Raw genomic sequence first — 24,298 nt, 5'->3', positions numbered from 1 at the left:
GGTGATTTAGTGGAGCAGGAAAGGGCAGGAGCCTGGGAGCCGCCTGCTCCGTTTGGCAAATCTTGCAAGGACAACGGTCCGGCTTTGGGGATTTTCCTTCCAGTAGAAATGACTGCCCAGTCAGAGGATAAGGCTGGGAATAGCCTGGCTTGATGGGGAGGCTGCTTCGCCCCCTGGCACTGGGGCTGGGGCCAGCGGGAGCTGCTGGGACAGGGGCTGCGGGGAGGAGGAGGGATTGAAGCGGGCGAATTCACAGCAGCGTGGAGGAAGCGGTGACCTTTGAGAAGCAATCTTCCTTGCCCGCTGCTATTTATCCAGCTTTCCCAGCAGCTCCTTCTGCCGAGCCTGATCCTGTACGTGCAGGCCAGGCTGGGAGATGCTGGGCTGCCCTGGTGCTGAGCCGCGGCTGTCTCCCGTCCAGGGGTGGTTCTGGTTTGTGCAGCTGAATGCAACGTTTACTGCTGGAACAGCAGCTCTGCAAGAGGCCGACCCTTCCTGCCTGCCGGGTGCCCTTGGGCAGGCGAGCTGGGCGGAGAAGCCGTCCGTTTGTCCCTGAGCATCCCCCTTGCCTTGCCTACCTCCCCCCTGCCGCTGCTTGGAGGGCAGGATGAGCTGTGCCCGGGCTCAGTGCATCCATGCCCGGCTGAGCGGAGGCTGCAGCACGGTGCTTACCTGCACAGCCATCTGCGCTCACCTTCGGAGAGGTCACCTGCCTGCCGCCAGCGCCGAGCCAAGCTGCATCCAGCAGCCGGGCTGCTGCGGGGAGCAGAGCTCTGACGGACTGTGCACCGCAGCCCTCCGTCAGCCCCGGCCCCTCTTAGCCGGGAAGGGCTGGGGCCAGGGAGGCTTCAGCATCCCTCAGTGCAGGACCCCAGGGAGATGGGTGCGTGGTAGAGAGCGAGGCTGGGCTGCCAGAACAGCCGCTTCCCTGGCGCATCCTTGTCAGCACCCGCATCTCCGCTGGCACCCTGTCTCTCCATAGGCACCCCAGTACCTGTAGGCACAACATCTCTGCGGACACCCCAACCCTGCAGGCACCCCTCTCCGTCACCTCCCCAAACCCTCTGCCAGCCTCTGTTCCCACAGTGGACCATGGCACAGGTGGATTTTCATGCAGGGGGGGACGGCCGCTGTCTCACTGACCCCCGCCCAGCCGTCATCACTAGGATTTTTTTTTAAATCAGGTTCCCAAAGCTGATGGTACGATTTCCAGGACCTGCTCCCTGCCTTTTGCACCCCCTCGTCACCCGCAGAGCCAGCGCGGATTCACCTGGTGCCCCGGCAGACGCGGGCCAGGGATGCTCCGTCGCAAGGGACAGAAAGCAGCTCAGCGGAAAGCGCCCGGCCGCATCCTGGCAGCAGGCAGCAGGCAGCAGGCAGCAGGCAGCAGGCAGGGCACGGGCAGGGCGGCGAGCGGCCGGGCAGCCGGCCCCGGCCCGGGGAACAGCAGCAGCACCACAGGGCACATGAAGCCACGCGTCTCCCGAGCAGCACCGAGACCTCAAAATACATCTATAGGACTACATTATATGCAGGTAGGTATAAAATATATTGTTAAATCCTGAGCATAATCATAATTTGCTGGTAGCAGAGCCCCAAGTGATGCACAGCTCTTGGCAGACAGATGAGACATGGGCTTTCCTAAGTTTAAAATAAACCAATTTACCTGCCCATGCACTGCCGGGCTTTTTGTCCAGCCATTTTTTTGCTCTACTGAGAAAACAATAAAAATAAGTGAAAGTATTTGTAGCTATTTGCTGAAATACAGTTTCTTTCATATTACTCTCTAAAGAAAGTAAATGAAAATCACACTATTGCTTAGAAAAGTATCCCCAAAACAAATCCCTCTGCTATATAAGTATAAAACCACAACAATGCGGCAGAGCCCGATGATGATTTTATTTCAGGAGCTGTTTGGAACATCAGCCTCAAAACTGATCAAACGTACAAACACCAGCATCCACGGGGCGGTTTTCTAAAGCTTTCCCTTAAAGCAAATATACTTGTCAATTAATGAAAAGGATTTGTAATAAACAGCAATAGATGTCCCATCCGCATGGGCACGGGAATCCTCCCAGCAGCAAAGCTGTTTGGTTCGGGTGATCTCGCAGTGTTTAATACGCCAAGCGACGGGAACGTGCTTTGTGCTGGTTTGTTCCCCAAAGAGAGGGGAGCCGGTGCTCGTTCGTGTGGGGACGGCAGTCGCTCCCCCCGCTAGCGCGCACCGACCCAGCAGCGAGCGGAAAGCAGAGGGAGGCTCCTCTCCCGGGCACGGTGCTGGCCCTTCGAGGTCAGGTCTCCGGGAGCACCTCGGTGCCTTCAGCGCTGCTTCCTCCGCCGGCACCCGGGGGGTCCTGCAAAACCAGAGGGCGATTTGGCTGGGCTGGGCGCTGCGGGTCGCGGTCCCCCACCACCCCCCGCGTCCCTGCCGGTGGGGCCAAGCGCTTTTGGGCGCCACGGGGCCAGCTCCTGCGCATGGGGCGAGTGTGGTTTCCCAATCATCCCCACTCCCTTGGGTCCCAGGGGGGAGGAAGAGGAGGAGGAGGCAGCCTGCCCCCCTGGAGCCACCCTCCTCCTCCTCCTCCTGGTCCTCTCCCCCATCCTCCCTCTGCCCTCGGCTTTGCTCTCTCTCAAGTGTGCCTGGGAGAAGAGAAACCTGGCTGTAAATTAGCCGGGAGGATTTTTCAGTCTGAGATGTGCACTCCCCCCCCACCCCAGCGCTGTTATTTCATCTCTCAGCTGCCAAACTCCAGGGAATTAATCCCAGCGCTGACAGCGTTTACATTCAGTGCTGCTCAGATAAACCATATCAGCCGGCGCAGCTGAAGAGGAGCCGGGCGCGGAAGGAAGGGCCAGCTCCTGCTCAGTGTCAGCCCCACTGGGGTGGGATGATTTTTTCCTGCTTTTTTTTCCCCCCCTGGGGGCTTTGCTCTGAGCAAGGAGCAGCCAAAAACCCCGCACTGGTGAGGGTGGCCATAGGGCGGTTGGTACAGCAAAGTCTGGAGCTCCTGGCTGTTATCTTGATGCAGATAATGGAGAAGAAGAAGGGATGTGTCCTTCAAGCCGGTGGGAGCCTGCAGGCTCAATCTCCCAAGGTTTCTCACCCTGTGCCACCCAGCACGCAAGGGAGGACTTCTCCTCACCGCCAGCTCCCGTGGGCTGGGTTTTAATAGGTATTTGTGCAGTGCAGTTATTGCATATTCTCTTTTTTAACCTCCCCCTTGCAGATGTATTTATTTCTGTCCCTTGCAGTAACCTCCTGGCTCTCCCCTTGGCTGTCACTGGGCGCAGGTGGGATACGGACACATGGCAGAGATGTGCCACCTCCGAGCCAAATCTGCACCGGGTTCGTGAAGCTGCAGTTCCCCCAGCGTGTGGCAGGCGCTGGGCAGGGAGCACTAGCCCCCATGGCCAGCGGTGTGGGGCAGACGGGCTTTCCCGGGGCTGGAGCACGGGAAATGTGCCGGGAGCACACCCCGCGCCATGCCTTAGCTATCAAATTCCCCTCTCCCTCCACTCCCCATCACCGGGACCACCGAGGCGGTGTCTAAGAGCTGGATCTCCTCCGGTTCCCTCAGGTGAGGGCTGCCTCCTGGAAAGCAGCATCCCCAGGCTGTGACGCTTGGAAACAAGAAGGGTTTAGCTCCCCCCGGGCACAGGGAAGCAGGAGGGTGGGAGCCCATCACCCGGCCACCTGGGCCAATTTTCCAGTGCACCGTGAGCCTCATCCTCCCACCCTGTCTCTTTTTCCATCAGCGCTTGCAGAGCAGTGGCGTGGCCGCAGGGTCCAGGTCACGGCACGATCATCACAGCCACCCTGAAGTGACGGGATCTGGGGGTAAATATTAGTACGAAGTGAAGGGCTGTGTACATATTTTCTCCCTGCAAGATAATGCTGAAATTCCCAGCTCCTTTTCAACAAGCTGTTGGAAAAACCAGCCCCGTCTCAGCACCCTCCGGCCATCACTGGTTCTGGCTAGTCTCAGACCAGCGTGCAAAGGTCTAAGAGCTTCAGGTCCCCACCACAACCTCCCCACTCCTGAGCCAGCCAGTCCTTTTGCTTGTGGTTTCCAAGCCAATGTTTCCCATCTGGAGCATAGCAGCGTGCGGGCTTTGCTGACCATTCGCTTCTGCCTGGAAGTGTATACAGGATGTGGCGGAGACTCCAAGGACAGCTTATTAATTGCATTAACAGTACCAAGCAGTTTTCCCCCCCAAAAAAGACACAGCAGGAGAAGACAGATTGAACCAGGCAGTTACTCCCCTCCCCGTGTGGGTTGGCCTTTGGTTCCCTTCTGAATGCCATGGCTGGTTGGGCTTGCTTTGGCTAAGCTGTAGGGGAAGAAATAGGCTCCCCTTGCACGGCCACCCCAGCCCCTGTAGTTCGGGAACCCCGGACTAGCTCAAGTGCCTGCCTACGCAAGAGCTACCTTGCCACATGCAGGGCTGGAGAACATCATCGTTGCCCTCAGCTCAACAGGAGACAACCCAGCATCAGGCTCCCCGAGACCCTGGGCAGCCTCCAAGGCACTGATCTCTGCCCTCCTCTTTCTCAGACCCCACTGAGGCCCCCCCAGCCTCAGACCAGGGTCCTAAACTGGGATTGCTCCCCTTAAAATTGCTTGTGGCCAGGTGCTGGTGGTTTCTACCACCCCGGTGGGATGAGCTTTCCCTTCCCTGAAAGCCCATTCTGACTTGTGGTGCTGCACTTAGCATCAGCAGAGAGGAGCACAATAAAAAGGCTTGCTCGGATTTCTTTTCCAAGCTTTGAGGCTTATGGGATCATAACATGCATCTGTCTCTCTGTCCATCCATCCTTTGCCAACAACTTTGAAAAGGTTGGCCAGCGTCAGCCAAATTTGACAGAGCTCTCAAATACTTCACAGGCCTGTTTTGCAAAAGAGGGAGCTGGAAAGACCCACGGAGGGAAACCACAACGTGACCCAACCGTGCTGGGACCCATCCCACTGCAATGTGATTCAGCCGAAGCGTGAGGCACAGGAGGAACTGCATGGGACAGAGCCACGGAAAACTTGGCTTCTGCTGCTCGGGGAGATGTTTGTTATTTTTAAAGGCTGGGAACTATCTCACAGTCCTTGGAGGTTGTGGCTGCTGCATCTTGTGGCCACCATCACCACAGGTTTCACGTCCAGCTCTGCCCCGCTGCCTCCCACAGTGGACAGGAGCCTTCGTCTCAGCGCCTGCCTGGATTCGCGTGCCATGGAGGCTGCGTGTCAGCCTTAAGACGTCTGCTAGGGAAAGTCCCCGGCTGATCCCATGCAGCTCATCCTCCCTGGATGCATTTTGGGCTGGCCGGGCTGGCGAAGGCAGGGGAACGGCTCCTGATTCAGGGGGAGCCCCCGGAGGTTTGCACAACTTACCTGGAAGCCAAGCAAAGAGTGCAGAGAAGGAGCAGATCTTCCCCTTCTCACTTGAGCCCACCCGTAAAGCACCCCCGGCACCTCTCCCACCCTTGGCGCAGAAGGGCAGTAAAGGGCACGTCTCCCCCCTTTGCTGCTGCTTTCCAGCTGCAAAGCTCCCTCGCCAGTGCCCCAGAGCAAGCAGGCACCCACAGATGTGCCCGGCCATAGGGCAGCCCCCCGCAGCCCCCCAGCCTCGCAGCCACCCCGCCGGAAAGAAACCAAGAAGAGCTGGAGGGGTTTGATTGATTTATCCACTGAAGATACAAGTTTTGGTTTAGTAACACCATTCTGTCCGGTTACAAACATACTAAAAACCTACAAAAAGAAAAACAAGTTACACCCATCGTACACGAGACGGCATGTATAAAACCAGCACGAAAGCGCCGAGAAACACGTACATGAACAGTATCTGCAGCAGTAACAGGAAAGACACGGAGTTACATCAGACCACGCCGGCTCATGTCTGTGGGACCGGTTAAGACATACTAACAATTAGAGACAACTTCAGCTATGGAAAATAATTAGCGTCGCAGTCTGTTAAATAGGTCAGACCCAGGCGGGTAGATTTATCCCTCCCTTTCCGATAAGTTGGTCCAAGGTTAGCTCATGAGTTTCCCTTCCACCCATCTGTCTGGCATCGCTGGCGCCGGCCCCGAGCAGTCCTCACACTGCCAGCAGTGCACCAGGGCGGCTTCCCTACGGCAAGGGGCAGGGAAGGCTGAGCCCTGGCGCCGGAGGCCAGCCGGCCGAAATCTGGTCCCCACTGAAGTCGCTGGGCACCTCCCCAGAGAGCGAGGAGATGCTGGGATCCCCTTTACTGGGGCGAACTGGCAGAGATGCAAGAGGATTCCCCCGGGAGAGCCTGCAGCTCGGATGCCTCGGCCGCGGGGATTTGTCTTGCCGTAAGAGGAGATGAGGGCGGTGGCACAAGCTCCTTAAGGGTTCCTTGTCCGAACGGCTCTGGTGGCGTTGGGGTGTCCCTCTAGCTGGCCCGGTGTATCTGGAGCTATGCCCGCCGTGAGCGTTGGCCATAGGGAGGGGGGACCGGGTGGATGGGCTCTGTGTCCCATCCCAACCCAGCGCTTCCCATTCCCTCCAGCGCTGAGCTCCCTCTGACCAAATGCAGCCTTGAACTTGGGGTGGGGGGACTCAAGCTGGTTGATATGAGCAGATGTACCCAAAGAGAGCCAAGACAGGGTGCTCGGGGTGGGGGAACCCTGCCCTGGGGACACCAAATCCACCCCCCCCCCCCATTAATCTGCTGCTGGCAGGGGGCACAAAGACTTTCCCACTGGGGTCATGGGTCCAAGCCCAGCGCTGATGCTAATGCAGAGGCACTGGCTGTGCCAGGGGCCGGATCCTGCCCTGGTTACAGGGGCAGCAGCTCTGAGCTGAGCTTGGCTGGCTTGCACAGGGGCAACTGCAATGGCGAGGGCATCAGGGAGGAGCAGAGCCAGCAGGAGCAGTCAGGCAGTGTCTCTGGGGAAGACGAATGGGGTGGGGGGGACAGGGCTCCCACACAGGGAAGGGGAGAGACCAGCCGGTCCCCAGCACATGCTGGCACCGTGCCCTGAGCCCCCAGCTTCTCACCCGTGAATTTTGGGGGAACAATTTTGCAAGTCAATCCCTACCTACCACCACCAAGGCAAGCAAAGCTGAGCCCAAAGCGTACACGGGCAGCGCCTTTATCTCAGCCCAAGCACGCTGGGAGGTGAAACGCAGTGCCCCAGCAAGGCGGGCCTGAAGGGAGGTGGGGATAAGGGGGTCCCCAGCCAGCTGCGGTGGGTTTGGGGGGGAGCAACGGGGCTGGCAGGAACAGGGAGCAGCTGTGCAGGCATGTGCACGCATGTGCACCAGAGAGCCACGCTCAGAGCCAAGACCCGGCCTCCCTTTCTGCTCTTCCACACGGCATTTATCAGCCCTGTCACTCTGGAATGGTATTTTTTCCTTTTTCTGTTCATTTTCATCTCTCCCCAGATGAGAATTTTCCCTGATTTAAGCCATGCCTGCTCTGCTGCGGGCGGCAAAGAGGGGGCGTTTGCTTTATCTCCATCTCCTCCCCTCGTGAGCTCTGCCCCGGCCGCCCTCCCCACTTCATCTTACTTCCTACAGAGCTGTTAAAAATAAACTTGGTTTTGTTTGCATGTATTCGACTGGCCTGCAATTTGGCTGATGGGGGGGCTCCTCGAGGGACAGCAGCTGCACACATCTGGATTTGCTTTAGAAAAATGTGCCTGGAAAAAACCCCAAGCCCAGCACACACACGCGTGGGCGCACAAGGTCATGGGTCAGTTTTTTCTAGGTACGTGAAAAAAAGAAGAAACCAAGCCCCGTTCAAAGGTGAGGTGGGGGGAACCTCACTGCTGCTCCCCCAAAGCCAAGGCACTGGGGTGGGTCAGGCATGAACATGGGGACCTTCCAGCCACCCCAAAATCACTTCCCTGCTGGTCGTGACTGAGCCCAATTTTGGTTGTGGGAAGGGAGAAGAAGGGTTTACACTGAAAAATAAAATCCCCACCTGGAGAATATTAACTTCAAAGGTTAATGTGTGAACTTTGTCTAAAGATGAAACATCCCTGTACGGAAACATCCCTGGCCCAGCATCCGCAGAGCACGGGGAGTACATGAACTCATCGAAAATATGTGCTGCTGGCCGGGGCTTTGGCAGAAATCGGTGGAACTGGGCCCGTGGGAGTCTCGTGATGCACCCAAAAAAAAAAAAAAAAAATCTCACAGTCCTGCTCCAAGTGATCTCTCTCCAGTCTTGCACTGGAGCAAAGTCAATGACTGAACAGGTCTTTTCCCATCTGCATGGGCCTAATCCTGACGCCGGCCAGCAGCTGATGTTCGAGACGCCTCTCCGCCAACCGTGCAAGGGATGAGCAGCCGCTTTGACATTCGGACGTGAGCCGGAGGCATCAGCTGCTGGCACCTTCACGGGTGCAGGCTGGTGGGCTGAATTTTGGGGGTGCTGACCCTAAATGACAGCCCGCCCCATCAGCAAAGCAGCATCACTTGTCACCCTGCGCCTGTCCCTTCCTTTTACAAACCCCTTGACCTTGCATGCTGCCATGCCAAGGACAGCCGTGCCCCGAGCCGTTATTTCCACCCACGCCTCTGCGTACAGCCGGGATGTGCCATCGCTCCTCTCCACCCGTTTTACTGTGGGATATAGTGAGGAAAGAACTGCAAGGCCAGGGAGAGCGGCTGTAGTGGCATTAGCAGAGTCCTGGGGCTGTTTTGGGACTAACCCTGGTCCCAGGGCTCTGCAGGAAGGCAAAGGAGCGCTGGGGAACGCAGCCAGGAGGTTTAGAGCCCTCCCCAGGTCCCCCTTTGCCCAGAGCCAGGGCACCAGGCACCAGCACAAACTCTGGGCTGCATCTCAGCAAGCCCGGAGGAACAGGAGAGGACATGTCCCCCACTGCCACTTCGAAGAGTCGTCCCCCAGGGTCGCTGCCCAGGCGCGGGCTGTGCCAGCATCTTGGCACGAGCAACGGAAGGAGCAGGGCTGGGGTCCGGGGTTTGCCGCTCTGTAGGGGCTCCCACAGATCCTGAGCAGAAACCTGCCGTTATGGCCGGCGGAGGAAAGGGGAAAACTCCACGAAGAGCGGGCACCCGGTGCTGCTGGCCACCCCCCCGCGGTGCCGGGGGGCAGAGGAGCCCCTTGGCATGGAAGCAAAACACCAGAAACAGGAGAAAAAAAAAAAAGTATATCCCTAGGGATATTTAAAAGCACGGATGAACTGGCTGCGGGTGAGCAAAGCAGGAGTTTCTGGCTGGCTGCTCCGGAGGAGGGAGGTCAGCCCCAGGCAGGGTTGCTGCTGTCCCCGCCAGCAGTGTCCCCATGGTGGGGGCAGGGGGGACGTCCCCAGGGCACCCACGGGGATCCCAGCCAGGGACCGTGGGCTTGCTGCCTGTCAAGCTGACATCCAGGAGAGGAGCTGGTCTCTCCCAGAAAGCTCTCGAGGGCAATAGTGGAATGAGGCCAGAGGAAATCTCAGAAGGGAACCCCCCCTCCCACTTCAATAGGTAACGTTGCCTTTAACATTAGAGCTCTAAAAATAACAGAGACATTTGGGGAAATACTGGGTGGCAAGGATGCCAAAGCTTCCTAGCACATCTGATGCTTCATCCCCAAACTTTCACCCATCAGTCCCCAGAGCATCCTATCAAGCAGGGCACATGTGTGCAGGGGGCAACGGGGCTGCTCCTCCTCCCTTTTTTGTAACCAAAGGGGAAACTGAGGCAGAAACCAAGCAGACTCACCCACAGCTTCAGGAGGAGTCGGTGTTGGAGGCAGGATGAGTGCTGTGAGCCCTGCAGCCATGTCTCGTTTGGGGGGGGGGGGGGGGTGGAGAGGCCTTTGCCAGGCACGAGCAGGAACGCTGCTGGCCCCTGAGGAGGGACGCAGCTCCTGCATGGGACGATTTCCACCAGGCACTTTATTTGAAGGAACCCAGTTTCACCAAGAGGGCAGGAATATGCTCTATGTAACAAGTTATTTATTCATTTTAACAGAGCAGGGACCCAGGAATCCCTCCTGCTACGTCCACTTCATCTTTCCCCCTCCTGATCACAGCCTGAACCCCCCTTCTCACCAAGCAGGGCAGAGCTGCCCTGGCCCTGCATCCCCGCACTGCTCTGCTGCTGGCTGCCGGACAGACAGACCTACGCGTGCCAGCTCCCGGGGCAACGGCACAACGTGTGCCCCCCAAGCCCGTCCTCACGCACGTCCCTGCTGCCCACGGGAGCTGACGGGAGGCGGGTGGGCTCACCAGCTCCCTTCACCTGGCACAGGGATCCCACCTACGCACTGTGCTCCGAGCCACGCGGGCAGGCAGCCCAAAGGCATCCCCCTCCTTCCCCACTCTCTCGTGCTGGGGGAGCACGTCTCTCCCACCCCCTCGCTCCCTCCAGCCCCAGTTTGCAACAGCCGGCCAAGGAGAGGGACCGTGGATGACGGGGAGAGGCGAGGGCTGCTGCCGGCCCACGATGCAGGGCGATGGACAGCTGAGATGGGCTCTGGACACAGCCACCAGCCCGGCCACCCTGCCAGGTGAGCAGAGAAAGTGCAAAACAAAGCGTTTTTGGTGCCGGTCGGGCAGCTGGCAGTCCCCATAAGCGTCGCGACCCCAAAAGCAAGGAGTCGGGTTTACCCGGGGGCTTTGCATGGAAAACGAGGGTCGTGTCATTCGTCAGCGAACAGGGCTGCACGTAACTGCCGCGCAGCAGAGCTTGTGCAAGGGACTTTGAGATGGCGCAAGCGAGGTGCAGGATTTGGGAGGTGGTGATGGACGGGCCGGGACAGTAAGATGGAGCCAACAACCAACGCTCTCCCCTCATGCTCTGCATCCCCTTCCAGCGTCCCCTGCAACTGCTTCACCCCGACCCACCCACACCCTTTGTGGTTCTATTTTTTTGGCTTATTTAGTTTGTTTTTAAACCCCGTGGAGATCAAATTGTGACTTGGCAGCTAACAGAGCTGGCCCTACCAGGCTTCCCAGACTGAGCGAAGATCTTGAGAAGAGACCAGAGTGAAGTCCTGGGGTGAGCGAAGCCCTCCCTGCCCCTCGCCCGGCCCCGCTGGCCGCTCACAGGGTGGCGGTGGGGTACTGCGCCCAGCCCACCTCCTTGTACGCCGCCGTCACGTGGGTGTAGATGAGGGTCTTCATCTTGGTCCAGGCGCCGTGCACCTCCGGGGTGAAGTCGTTGGCGTATTCTTCAGCAATGACCTCCAGCATGACACCAGTGAGTTTCTGGAGGGAGGCGGACAGCGAGGGGTTAATAACTCCTCAGGGAGTGGCTAACAGCAAATTTAGCTTTTCCCTAAAAAAAAACCAATTTAATCCTGTGGCTGAGTTCGGGGAATGACAACCCTCTGTGGGACAGACGGACGTTCAGGAGGTCTGTTGACACCCCAGGGAACAGACAGGGCACGTAACCAGCCTGCCCGGGCAGGGGAGAGGCTGAGACCCGTGCATGATGGGGTGCTGCTTGCAGGTTCAAGCATCTCCCTAATTCGGGCACCTCAAATTATTTAGTCCCTTCTATCATGCTTGGTTTCTAAAAGAAGGGACATACGGCCACAACCATGCCGGAGGGGCTTCAGGCAGAATGCAGGCAGGGGGGTTTCCCTGGGCAGGGAGAGGTACTGGATGCTCCAGCGTTGGCTGCGTTTGGGAATGGTGGTCTGCGTGGGACAGCATCGCAGTGGGACACTGCAGCCGCGTGGGGAGCAATCCCCATGACCAGCCAACCTCCTCCGGGCGAGGACAGGCAGCACCGGCTCGCCACGGCTCCCTCTCTCCTGCCCTCTCCCTAATTTCTAAAGCATCCCAGAGATTTTTTCGCTCCCATGCTTTACCTTAAAGTAGATGGGCTCCACTTTGTGCTTGAGGGCATGGGCCTTGCCCACCAGGGCCAGAACAGAGGAGACCTTTTCGGAGTCATTGAGGTTCTCCACCACAGTGTTAATGGCACCCATGACCCGCCGAGCGTGCTTACGAAGTTGCAAGCTCCTCTCCATCTCCAGTGGGTCCTCCATGTGCTTGAACTGGCTGAAGTACTGCTTGGCTGATGGGAAGTTGACAAAAAACCTTCAGGAGGAAGGTAGACACAAAATACCATCAGGAGACTGAGAGCAGGCTGAGAGGATAAAGCAAAGCATGGAGCAGTAGAGATGCTGGAAACCACCCCCTTGCATCTAACACAGCCAGGGCTGGTTTTCTTATTGAATTCCCTGGGACCTGTGGCATTCAGCTGCCTAAAAATCAGCAGGTTAATGCTTTTCTCCCCAACCTTCCCTATCTGCTATAAGGGCATTGCAGCTGGATATTCATCTACAAAGCAGAGGAAAACCAGTTCTTGATACCTAGAGACTCCACCCAGGCATGCCAGATGCTGTATACATGCCCACATACATCAAAACACCACGTCCTGCCTCAGAGAGCTGGAGATGAGCACGAAAACCTCTCTTTATCCCCACCAGCCTGTCCTTCTTCCCCAGACCCGCAGCAGCTTCCCAGCCCCATGGGCTTTATTTCTGCATTGCCACCCAAAATAGTCTCCCCCTGCCCAGGATGCCCCTGACTTCCACAGATCAGCCCCACCAGAGTCTCCAGCAAGATCTCAGCCCCACCAGAGTCTCCAGCAAGATCTCAGCCCTGAGCTCACATCACTGCTCATCTCTGCCAGGAGCCATTTCCCCCAGCACCAGGATGCCCCAGACACCCAGCCCAGCCCTCTGAGGGGCTGAGGACCCTCTTTTCTGTGGGATTAAATCAACCCCAATGAAATGCAGCTGAAGCAAATGAAGCTGCAGTTGCAGCTGACGTGCTGAGCTCCCTGGGGAGCTGGAATGCTGCGGGGGGTTTGAAGGGCATGAGGTGGGGAGGTGCAGGTCTGGGGCCACTGGTATCAGCACCATCCATGCCAGCAGCGCAGCCAGTTGCTCTCAGCAGCCGGGGCCAACACTCGAGTCGTGTTAAACACCCCCTTCCACCCGATTTACACGGGAGAAAACAGCAGCAGCGTTTGCTCCCCCCTTTCACCCCTCCCTCCAGCTCTCCCTGCCTCCTCCTGGGCCCCCCTTCACTTGGACTGGAGCCAGCAAAGGGTGCTCAGGAGGTGGCAGACAGCTCCCAGGGCTGTCCCCCATCGTACCCGTTGTCCCTGGCTCCAGACACCCGGCTGCCTCCTCCCCTCTCCCAGGCTGCTGTAACCCCCTCCCCAAGCACCATCCCAAACCATGTGAACCCATCCCACCCCGTTTCCCAACCATCCCTACCTCCCTCCAGGACCAGGTGGGATCCTCTTCCCCACTCACCACTCCACGAATAATCACAATATTGAGGAGCAGGCTCGTTTACCACTTCGTTATTCTCCTTTCCCCCCCTCCCTTCCTTCCCCCGCTCCGTTGGCTTGTGAAAGCTTGGGGGCATTGCCAAGGAAGCGGCGTGAAGCAGCGCCTGGAGTGCACCGCCGCTTCTGTTGCTTCCCCGAGGCATCTGGGATTCATCAGACGGCCCAAAATAGGTTTCGGAGGTGTGAAGAGTGTGCGGCGGAAAGGGTGCAGGAGGAAGGAAGGTGGAAAGGGGGAGATAAGGTGTTGCTTTTAAAACCTGGAGGGGACCCGTGACAAAACTCCTCTTGTTATTGTGCAGCCTCCCCCCGGCAAAGCTCCTCCTGACACATCTGGTCTCTCTCAGGAGAAATCATTTCCAGGCCCGGCTGTCTCCAGCCCCTGCCACCACAGCGATGCTCAGTCCATACCCTTCAGCTCGGAGCTGTCAGAGAGGTGGTTGGGGACGGACACCGGTCCCCTGACCGCGGGACAGAGCCAGCTGGGGCCACGCAGATAGCACCGTTCCCAGGATTCAAGACTTCTGCCCCGAGCATTTCCCAACAGAAGGACAAATGTTCTTCTCTGTTTTAATGGGGGCATTTTTTCCGTCTGGCCCCAGCATCCTTCTCCCCCTGTCCCTCCCCACCTCTGGGCAAGCTGCTGCACCCCCGAGCCCGCAGCTCCAGCCGGCCGCTGAGACCAATGCCCTCCAGCTATCGACAGCTAACACCCCGTGGAGGTCAGAGCTAAGGGTTTTGCCATCCCTGCTAGCAGATCTTTTCCCCCCCACGCTCCGGCTCTGGCAGGTGTCCCCCCACGCGCTGGGAGCAGGGGGTGGCTGCTGGAAGTGGGATCTGCTACCCACAAACTGCCCCGACGCAGGGGATGGAGGCTGCCAGCCGGTAAACGCGCGCCTAAGCCTCTGAATCCCAAACCATCAGAAGTTCCCTGAAAAGCCCTATTTGATCTCAGCTCAAGGGCATGACGTTGTCAAGACCCAGGGAATGAGCTGAGAAGAATTCCTGGTCTGAGCCAGGCCTTCAGCAGAAGGGGTACAGCAAGGGGGGCTGACCCCCGCACCGCCAGGAGCCGCAGCATCCCCCCCGGCCAAGAGAAGGGCCGAAAGGAGCCACCGGGGCCAATGCCCCTCTGGAGCAGAGGCTTCACGCCTCTCCCACGGCATCACCTCCACCTCTCTGCCGCTTTCAGCCAGCTACGCCAGGAGCAAAGATTGAGTAAACCCCAAGAAGTCCCCAACCTGGGTGAGACCAGGCCAGTGAAAGATCCAAATATTTGGTTTCCAACCTTTCCCCACTTTGCAGACCCTCAAGGTGATGCCCCCAATGGGAGCTGAGCCCAGCAGCCTCCTAAGGGACCCGCAAGAGGGTCGGCAGTGGCGCTGGAGGAACGTAAAACCAGCAACCCCCGGCTCACGCGCTCAACCCCATGCGCCGTCTGCTCGCTTTCATCGATGGAGAACTGGAACAGGGGAGCCCAAGCCGCCTTTGCTTCAAGTTGAAAAGCAAATCCATGGCCGGCCAGAGACCTGCAGCCACCTCTCCTCGGCCAGCACCTCTCTGCAGGGCTGGAGAAAGGCAGGCGCCTGCGACAAGAACTTCTGGCCTGGAGCAAGTATTTGAGTTGTCGAACCAAGAAAAAGAGGGAAGGAGGCTCGCTCAGTGGTATTTGTTAATAAACAGAGAAGATTAATTTAACACAAAGGTTAAATATAACCAGAGGAAAGGAGAAAAAAAAGGAAGAAATAAAATAACTCAAACAATAGCGAATTAGAAGAGGTGTCAGTTGGGGTTTTTCCATCTACAGAACATTTTTTGAGAGTTCAAACATCTCAGGCTCTGGAATTTTGTTGGCTCATTATGTGTGTGTGTGTGTTTTGGGCTCTTTTTCTTCATCGGCATCATTAAAAAGATGATATTTGCCATTGCGTATCACACAAAATGATGATTGATAGAAACCAGATGCCTGCATAGCGATCTCATTAAATTTCTTTTTAAGCGATTCCATTCTGCACCCGCCAATTTGTACGCTGCAAGCTACATCTGGACCCAGCGGACAGGATGTCAGGATTGCTTTTCCTCTCTCTTTTCCCCTTTTAACAACTTTAAGGACACAACCGTTCCCAGTAGCAGAGCCAAAGGAAATAATTAAGGTGCAAAACCGCTGCAGTCACTGGGAACCTGTTTTCTGTTCAGGAGGAGAGACACCACTTCTCCCATCTCCCCCATCTTCCTCCCTCTCCCCAGACCCTGCAGAGCAAACCCCGCACGGAGAAAATCTTCAAGCCCAGCCATCTCCTTCCGTTCCCAGCTGGGAAGAGGAAGGAAGCTGCTCGCTTGGTCCCCCCAAGCACCTAAACCCTCGATGCTTCACTTAGCCTGTTTGCAAACCGCGGGCAAAAGGGCCAGGGAGCCCTTGAAGCTGCTGGGAGGCTTCAGCCGAACCCCCAGCCAGCACTTGTAGACTTTTTTTGCTAGATTTTCCTACCAATGCTTTCATGTTTTCTCTCGCCTCGTCCCTCTGCGTGGGAGAAACTCTCTCTAACGCAGCCTGGAGTCTCTCCGCGTCCCTTTTCAAACCTCTCTTTCCAACTCCTTTCTGCTTGGGTGCCTACAAAGCAGCTGATAATGGGTAGGCAGGTGGTGTGTGGTGCTGCTATTTATTATGCTGAGGGCTGTCTCACCTCTTTGCCTGCACGTTCCCCCTGCTCCTCCCAGCCACCTGTAGTCTATCCTCCTATTTTCAGGCTGGGGCAGAGCTGCTGGGCGCTGCCCGCGTTGACAGCTCCCAGCCCAAGGTGAGAAAGGTCGCAGCCATGTCAATGCCACCGCCCGGCAAGACAGAAAAAGGCAAAGCTAACTGGAGTAAGAAGAGGCTGGTGCCTGCTCGCCCGCCGCAGCACAGCTCTGCCCGTGTCCTCTCTCCGAGGGCTCACAGACCAGTGGAGGTGGGGGGGGGCAGCAGCTCCAGCGCAGGAGGGAAAAGGCCCAAGCCGCTGGTCCACACACCGACGCTAAATTCAACTTCTTCTACAGCTGAGGGAGAAGAGGTGGAGCTGGCCTTCCTCCAGGTGAAGCCCACATCCTGCTGCAAAGCCTCAGGAGCGGACTCCAGCACAGGGCTGAGCCGTGCCGGGAGGCTGTAACGCCCCAGGCACTGCAGAGCCCCAGGACAGAGGGACCAGGACACCCCGGTGAGGCTGGGAGAGGACCCAGCAGCAAAGATGCAGCCAAATACATTTGGGCACGAGCTGGCAACCCCCGGGGGCACGTCCTGCCTGCTCATGCGTGCGCAACTCACGCCTCCGAGTCCTCGTTGCTGTTGTCTTCCCCTACCACGTATGTGGATTCAGCTCAAAGCCTCTTGGCCACGTAGATGAACCTTTAGGCTAGGGGTAAAGGCAGCTTTCATCAGATAAATGAATTAACAGCACCAAAGTGGCTTTCCCACATGCCTCCGGTTTCCTACAGTCCTTGCAATCCCATTCACTCAGTGCCTTCCTCCACAGCATCATCCTCATCCTCCACACGCGTGTCCCTGCCCCTCTCCGCTGCCAAACCACTGTCCCTGCCCGTGTCCCTGCCTGCTGGGTACGAGCAGCATGCAGGGACGGCCACGTCGGCCCCCTCCACCCCACCACCAGCATCTCCCCCCGCTCCGGGCACCCTTCCTGCAGCTCTGCCAAGCAGGGTCAGTGTGGCTCAGCAGGGTCCATGGGTATTAGAAGATGATGCTAAAACGTGACTCTTGCCTCTGAGGCAGACGCACAGTGAGGACGGAGGTTGCTGGAGCCCGGCTGCATGTCCCTGACCCCCAGGGACAGTTGGAGGGTGGAAGAAGGGGTAACCCAGATTCACAAAGATGTGGTCCCTGCGCCGGGACGTGCCACCTGTCCAGCAAAATTGGCAACCCGATTTTTGCTGGCATCTGCCACCGCCTCTCTTCTCCAATGCTCCCGTGCCGATTTCCAGCAGCCCTGGCTTGGCGTTACCGGCGGCTCTGCTGGCCGCTCGCCCCCGGCACTGTGCTCCAGCAGGATTGCCAGCCAGCCAGCACTCCCCGTTCCCCGGCCGCGCTCAGCGCCTGCCAGCCCAGCGAGGGCTGTCCTGACATTTCCCTGCCTTTAACGAGCGCTGAAACTCCACAGACGGGCGCTCGCCGAGCCGCGTTCGGAGGTACAGCCCTGCTCCGCTGCAGCAGCCTCATTAACGGAGCCGGCTAGCAGAGCAGAGACTTGGGCCTCACCTCCTGCTCCAGGGGAGGGATTCTCAGGGCTGGTACCAACACATCCAGCATGTCCTCAGCCATAGCCAGGGAAACCATCCAGAGACAGCGTTCGACCCCCCTGTGGCTTTGCTTCCCTTGGCCAGGGATGTCCTTGCAGCTCTCAGGGTGTCCAGTGGGATCTTTCTAGCCCTGCGTGGCTCGCAAGCGATGCAAGGGCAGCCCTGGGACAGGGGGACATGGGAAAGGCTCTTCTCAGGTCACCCCGAGAGCTGCTGGCAGCCCTGAGGCCGTGGCCGGTGCGGGATGTGCCGCCGGGATCCCCACGCAGCTGCCTTGGCCGTGAAGCGGCCAAAAGGGCTGGTTCCAGGTGCTGTGATCAGAGAGAAAACACAGCCGTACGAAAAGGGGCTGTTTCTAGACAGAGCTTATTAAACCCACACTCGCCCCCTTCACCGCTCGTGGAGGGGGCCGTTGTTTTGGAAAACGTTCCTCGCGCGTGGCCTCGTCAGCAGAACAGAGCCCTGCTGCTCTCGGGCTCTCCTTGCCTTCAGAAAAACATCTCTCCAGCTTGGCCACAATGCTTTGCAAGCGTGTGACAAGCTGTGGGACAGGGACATTGTCTCACAGAAGGTCGGTCTTTTCATTGGGCCCTTTTCCAAGCGAGATATTGCAGCAGGGGATCTCTCTGAGCTGCTTTGCTCTGAAATTCACCCATCAGCAGCCAGGAACGGACCCCTTCCCTATGGACACCTCCACAAAACACATGTTGGCTTTGGGGGTGGCTGCAAAATAATTTCTTTAAATGACATTTTTGGGTGGATTCAACCCATTTTTTTTTAGATTCAGCTGAAAAAAAAGGGTTTTCTGCATCGCCAGCCTCATTACTTGGGCTCTTTGCTATTCTAACCTAAAACTTACAATAACATCTGGCATCCAAGGATGCTTTTGTATGTCAAAGCTCTTTGCAAACTGTCTGAATCCAGGTGTGTTAGCTCAGACTAAGCAGCTGTCAAAATCCGGGGGCCTGATTCTGCATTGGCAATCCTTTCGCTTCCCCTCCTACACCTCCTGAGAGGGAAAGAGCACATCAGGAGTGGTGGAGAAGGTAAGAATTTTGGAAATTCGGAAAGCTGATGGGTCTGGAGCGGAGATGGAGGGAACAGTGATGGAGAAACCCCATGGACGCGGCACAGCCTGCAGTGGCTGCGGCAGGTTGCGTTGCCTGCGCTTGGCACGGCATTAACACTTGGTGCGGGTTTGCCTGGGAGCTAATAGAAACTGTCCCTGGGTTTTATCCCCTGATGGGATCTGTAAAGTTTTGTGGTCCCACATCTGTGACCGCAGTACGTGTGTGTGGGTGTGGGAGCGAACGCGTGTGACGGTCAGGACAGGCGGCGGTTTTAGCCCTGGCGTCCCGGGCTTAGTTGGGGTCTGCAAAGGAGCGAGGGTCCCGAGCCCCCGCTGATGCTCACCCCTGCTGACCTGGGTGCTCTCAGCCCCTGCGTGCTGCAGAGGGGGTCAGGCAGAGGGCTGAGCCGCCTGGGTGCTTGCATCCCCCAGCACGGTCTCGGAGCATGGGGTATTGGCAATAAACCATTGCGAGGGCGTTAGAGAAAGGGGGATGCTTGGGGAGCGACGGCCACGGGCTTGAAGGGCTCCTGTGCCGCACAGGAAGGGCTAATGTAGATGCCAGAGCTGCCGAAGGCTGCCCTGCTCCCCTTGCGTGCCTGGGCTCCCCTGCTGTGAACTCTCTAGTGAGGGGTGTTTCTCAAAAAGGACTGATTCCTAAACTACAGATGGGGAAACTGAGGCACAGCAACGAGCCCGGGGGCATGGGGAGGCTACAGGTGAGCTGCAGCCCAGGGCTCCCAGCCATGCTGGCCAGCATGCCCGCTTGGGAGTGACCCAGCCAGTACCCACGGCCCCAGATGTGCAGGTCGAGGCTCCGGCTCCAGCTCCAGCAAGGGTTAAGGCGCTGGCTGCCAGATGGAGCCTGCAGAGGCCCCTGAGCTCCCGAGGAGGAAGATGAGCATGTCGAGGAGACTGTGCTTCCTCCGCCGCAAGGCTCCCCCACTGAGGAAATTGTCAATTAGTGACATAGTTTTAACCACACAGCGCAGATTCCCATGATCCGGTGGCTGCTCAGCCAGAAGTCCCCATTATTCGTGTTTATGTCCCCGAGGACCCCAGAGGCCCTGCGAGATCAGGACCCCAGCGTGCTGCTGGCAGGACTGCAGGGGTTTGCTATGGCTTCAAGCACTTGCAGCAGCCACAAGGGCTGGGAACCTGATGCCCAGCTCTGTGCCTCAGTTTCTCCATCTGCAAAGCATGGAAAGGCTGGGGGTGGAGGAGGAGGTTGCTGGGCAAGGGGCTGAAGGAGGGGCAGAGGGAGCCGGACCGGGTTCCTGCAGGACGCCGGCACTGCAGCCCTCCCCATCGCTGCCTTTTGGGTGGGCATCGCTGCCCCCCTGCCTCCACCCTTGGGGCACAGGATCAGTCCCCAGATTCATTTCAACCCCTTATGTCCAGAGGTGCTGCAAACCCCCAGCCTTTCCCCCAGGGGAAAAAGTCATTCCCTGCCCTCAGGAGCTCCGAAGGGATGGAGAGGGGACGGAGCAGGAAAGCACGGAGAGACCCTCTGCCACCAGACACAGGCAACTCCCCGGTTGCAACCCCCACAACGGAAATGTGGCTGCTAACAGATCTGCCCGCTTTTCCTAGTCTGCGCAGTGGGGTTGCACCAAACCGGAGCCCACAGCTGTGCATCCCCCTTCCCGCTTCCCGGCCACCCTTGTGCACATCACTTTCTGCCTCAGTTTCCCTAGCAAGGCGATGAACAACACTAGCCCTGTACCAGTAAAGCAACGGAGGCTGGCTGGGGCAGCTCCCAGGCCCCGGCACATCGCATGTGCGCGCACCCAAAAGCGTGCTGGGCAGGTCAGCTCGCACCGCACCGGTGGCCGCCCGCCGCCCCCTCCCCAGCCCCGACCTCTGGAGCTGCTGAATCACGTCTTGGGAAGCGGCTGCCGCCCGCCCGCACTGCCTGGGCTCCCGGCGGCCTCCACGCATGACCCACTTCTCCCGGCAGCTGATGCCAGCTGGAAACGCAGCCAGGAGAGCGGCTGCTGCCAGTGCTCCCAACCCCGGCCAGGGTTGCCCTGCTTTCGCCAGGCACGCTCTTCCCCAGGGAGCTCAGGTTGAGCTCGTCGGAGCTCACGGGGCTGCGGGGCTCAGGGCAGCAGCACGAAGCCCCCTCTGGGGACAGGGTTTGCTGCCGGGGGGGGCAGCTCGGCCACCGGAGCCGTGGCACAGGGATGCAGGCAGGTGCGCTGCTCCAACCGGTGCTGCTGGAGGGGATGGTAGCTCTCCCAGATTACACCACCATCCCCGGGGACATGCACCAAAAGTCCAGACCTCACTTTAAGCATCCCAGGGAAGCTCTGGCTGAGGGAGCGGGAAGTGGGTTTAGCTGGGACGTGCCAGGGCACGTGCCGTGGCCAAGCACGTAAAGGTTCCCAAGGAGCCGGGGTTCACCCTAGGAGCCAGCTCAGTCCTGCCCTGTTGGCACAGCGGGGGGAAACCCCTCATCACAGTGCCACAACTCTCCCCGGAAAAAAAACTGGACCAGAAACTGCTACTGGGAAAGTTTAAGTCGGGACCAGAGCTCGGCCACATGGTCCCTGCTGCCGCACCTCGCTGCGCCTCGTCCCCAGCCCTGCTCCGAGCTCTGTGACTGCACACAGGGACACCAAAAGCAATGAGCTGCCCTGGGTGAATCCCCCGTGGCATTGCCACGAGTCCCTCAGCGCCAGCCGCAGGCACCTGGCCACCTCCTCGTGCTTGCGGGCAGGGGGACACCGGACTGCGCTCACAGATGGGGCCATGGCATGACCTGGGTGCCAGGCAAGGAGCTGGCCGGGCACAGCTGCTGGCCAAGCCCCCTGACGAAGCTCACGGGATGGGGAAAAGGGGAATTTTGCATCCCCCAGACCTCTGCCATGTGTGGGCTTCAAACCCAGCCCAGGCGGGCTGGTGTCCCCAGCCGCAGGGCTGTCGCACCTCCAGACCGCCCCGGTCGGCTACACGGAGCGGGCGGCTGTGGGGGAATGGGCTCAGCCGTCAGCTGGCTCTGCGAGAAGGAAATGTTTGAGGAGGAGGCGGAGAGGGGACTCAAATGTCATTTTGGATTCTCTGCGGAGGGCTCTTGCTAGGAAAATCCCGTTGCAGTGCTGGCAGTGAGCCTGGAGGGGAACCAGCTCTGCTCACCGGCATGTCCGGGGAGCCTCTGCTCTCTGCAGATCCCGTGGCTCGGGGCATTATCTCTCAGCCTCTTGGAAAACTTTTGGATGATTATTAATAAACAGGGCATCCATCCAAGGGGTTCTCTGAGCACCCACAGTCCCCTGCTGCAGGAGCAAAACGGGAAGGACACAACCCAGTCTCCTGTCTCCTATCTGGGGTGCCTGGGCTTGGGTCCAGGCAGGACCCTGACCAGGGAGATCCCTGCGTTGCTGGTCCCCGGGATGGGTGGTGGGAGCTTTGTCTCTCCGGAGAGCATCTTTCCTGTTTGCCAACAGGTCAGTGCGGACATCTCGCCTGCCCCTCTCCTCGCCCTGCCCGTCCTCCTCTCCCCTCTTAAATAAGGGAAACAGCCTGCTGGTGCTGCACCCCACCGATACCCCAAACTCCCGGCCTCCGCGGGACCCCGTGGGATTTCCACTCGGCGCTTTCCCGGGGTACCCGGACAAGGGTCGCATCCCCAGACAATGCAAGAAAACCCACCTGCCTCTGTTCCCCACCTCAAGACCACCTCCCCCGTTTTGGTTTCAGGCGCAGACACGGGGCTCGTGAGCCGCCCATCTCTGCCGCACAGCCCCGCGCCGTCGGGCGATGCTCCGCGCCCCGCTCCCGGGGCGGCTGGGTCCCTGCCCCCCCCGCCCCCTCTCCTGCCTGTGCCCCCCACACCCCTCTCCCACCGCCAACTTCAGCGCTCTCCTTCCCGCCGACGCTGCCACCGGAGGGACAGATGGTGCCCTCCGAGACACACCTGCTTGGGTTTTATCTTGGCTCCCAACTTGCATTATTTCACCCGCCAGCCTGCTACGTACCGATGCCATCCGCACGCAGCTAACTGGGGGGGGGGGGGGGGGTAAAAAAAAAAAATATTCCCAACCCACCCAAGCCCGGCGAGCGGAGCCTGGCGCTGCTCTGCCCCCGCCTCCGCTGCCCCCCCAGCTCCGTCCGCCGGCTAAGGTGACCTTTGCAAGGGAAGCAGCTTCCCCCAAAGTCCCCGGCAAGGCTCCCCCCGCTCCCCCCGCCACCGCCACCCGGCTCAAAGGTGTGGAAATCAGAGGAGTGCTGTGAAACCCTGCCTGCTCCCAGCCAGCGAATACACCCAGCCAGCTCCCCACTCGCTGTCATTCATTTCAGTTCAGTTATATATATTGTTCTGCCTGTTTCTCAGCTATAAAGAGATTTAGTTGGATTTGCTGCTTCCTTTTTTTTTGTTGTTTTTTTTTAAATACCTGATGAGTATGGAGACCCCAACGTCCTCGCAGTTTGCATATACTCTGCTCCATGTCTCTTGAATAACCTTTTTTTCTGCATCTGATATCTCTTCACTTCTTTCCCATCTCTCAATCTCCATTTCTCCCTGGACTTTCTCCATGAAAAACAGCCGGCACGATCCTCCAGGAAGCCAGGAGGAGATAAAGAGAGACGTGTGTGAGCGGGTATATCCTGCGAGAAGAGACAAGGTGTTTGCTCAGCGGCCGTGCGGGTGCTGGCGGCTCTGCCGACGTGTGGATGTATATGTGTGTGTGCGAGCGCGGCTGCCTGTCAGCGTGTTTATATATGTAATTTAAAAAAATATCCCGGAGGTATGATGCATGCGATTAGATTTCAGATCTCCTAGTGCTGTCCATGGCTGTAGTTAGCTTCAGCTCGGCTCGGATGTGTGTGGCTGACTGATGGGGAACTGCCTAAAAGTAAAATATTCAAAGGCATTGCAAGACCAGCCTCTTTACCAATGTGTGAACGTGAGCTCACTTTCTCCCTCTCTCCTCCTCTCTCCCACTCCTCCCTCCTTCCCTTTTTTTTTCTCCCCGAAAGGGAGGGATGAGGGAGATGTTCTGGGCAACATCAGGACGGTGCTGGGGGGGCGGGTTAGGGCTGGAAGTTTTTTTTCAGCCCTTGTAAACAGCTCAGAGGAAATTCAGAATCCAAAGTGCCGAGTTAAAGTTATCCCAACCGCTGGCCGTGCTGAGCTCTGCCCCGGCTCTCCCCCTCGCGCTCCCTTGTTTTGCAGGCGGTTGTGTTTTGAAGGACGGACCCTCGCTCGCCTCTGGTGTCTGGGCTGCACGGAGAGTCGGGGCGAGAGGGGAGCGCGAGGGGCCCCCACCCGCGGGCGTCTCTCTGCCACCCAAAGGGGATCAGGGTCTGTCCCACGGGGACTTTTTTAATGACAAGAATTTGCTCTCCCTTCTCGTGGCGGGACCCAACTGTAAAGGGATCCAGAGTTAAGGCACTCGTGAAATTAATATATTATTGCTGTTCTGTGATTGCATCGCTCCTGGTGGCGTCTTGGCAGGGACGAGGAGCACGGGAACACCTCCACGCCAGGCTTCCCGCTGCCTTCGTGTGTGAGCTTTTGGGCTGGTTTTTTTACCCAAATGCCATTTCCAGCTCCCTGACGATCCGGCATATTAAACCCGCCGCACAGACCATTTGCACAGAGAGAAGGAAAATACTACAGAGACGTGTAATAACCGACAATCCCCCAGAGGGG

The 24,298-nt window shown here is 58.3% G+C and overlaps 1 protein-coding gene and 1 long non-coding RNA gene across 3 annotated transcripts in view; one reads left to right on the top strand and one right to left on the bottom strand.

Annotated features, from left to right (window-relative positions):
- LOC142417916 (uncharacterized) overlaps positions 1-24,298 on the top strand; it is a 480,711-nt gene that overhangs the window by 419,609 nt on the left and 36,804 nt on the right. The window lies entirely within an intron of this gene.
- On the bottom strand, positions 1,893-23,545 carry CYGB (cytoglobin). 2 transcript variants are annotated; one of them, XM_075518729.1, is made up of 4 exons: positions 23,037-23,545; positions 11,788-12,019; positions 11,051-11,179; positions 1,893-2,354 (listed from the first exon to the last, which is right to left on the bottom strand). In XM_075518729.1, the coding sequence occupies exons 1-4, from the start codon at positions 23,177-23,179 to the stop codon at positions 2,292-2,294; spliced, it is 567 nt and encodes a 188-aa protein (XP_075374844.1). In that variant the 5' UTR covers positions 23,180-23,545; the 3' UTR covers positions 1,893-2,291. The 2 variants fall into 2 exon arrangements, with proteins under 2 accessions (XP_075374844.1, XP_075374845.1); XM_075518730.1 differs by lacking the exon at positions 1,893-2,354 and having other exon boundaries at positions 9,763-11,179.

This window comes from Mycteria americana, chromosome 16 (genome assembly GCF_035582795.1).
Source record: "Mycteria americana isolate JAX WOST 10 ecotype Jacksonville Zoo and Gardens chromosome 16, USCA_MyAme_1.0, whole genome shotgun sequence".
In the NCBI taxonomy this organism is placed as follows: domain Eukaryota; kingdom Metazoa; phylum Chordata; class Aves; order Ciconiiformes; family Ciconiidae; genus Mycteria; species Mycteria americana.
This window is presented reverse-complemented; position numbering and strand designations above follow the sequence as displayed.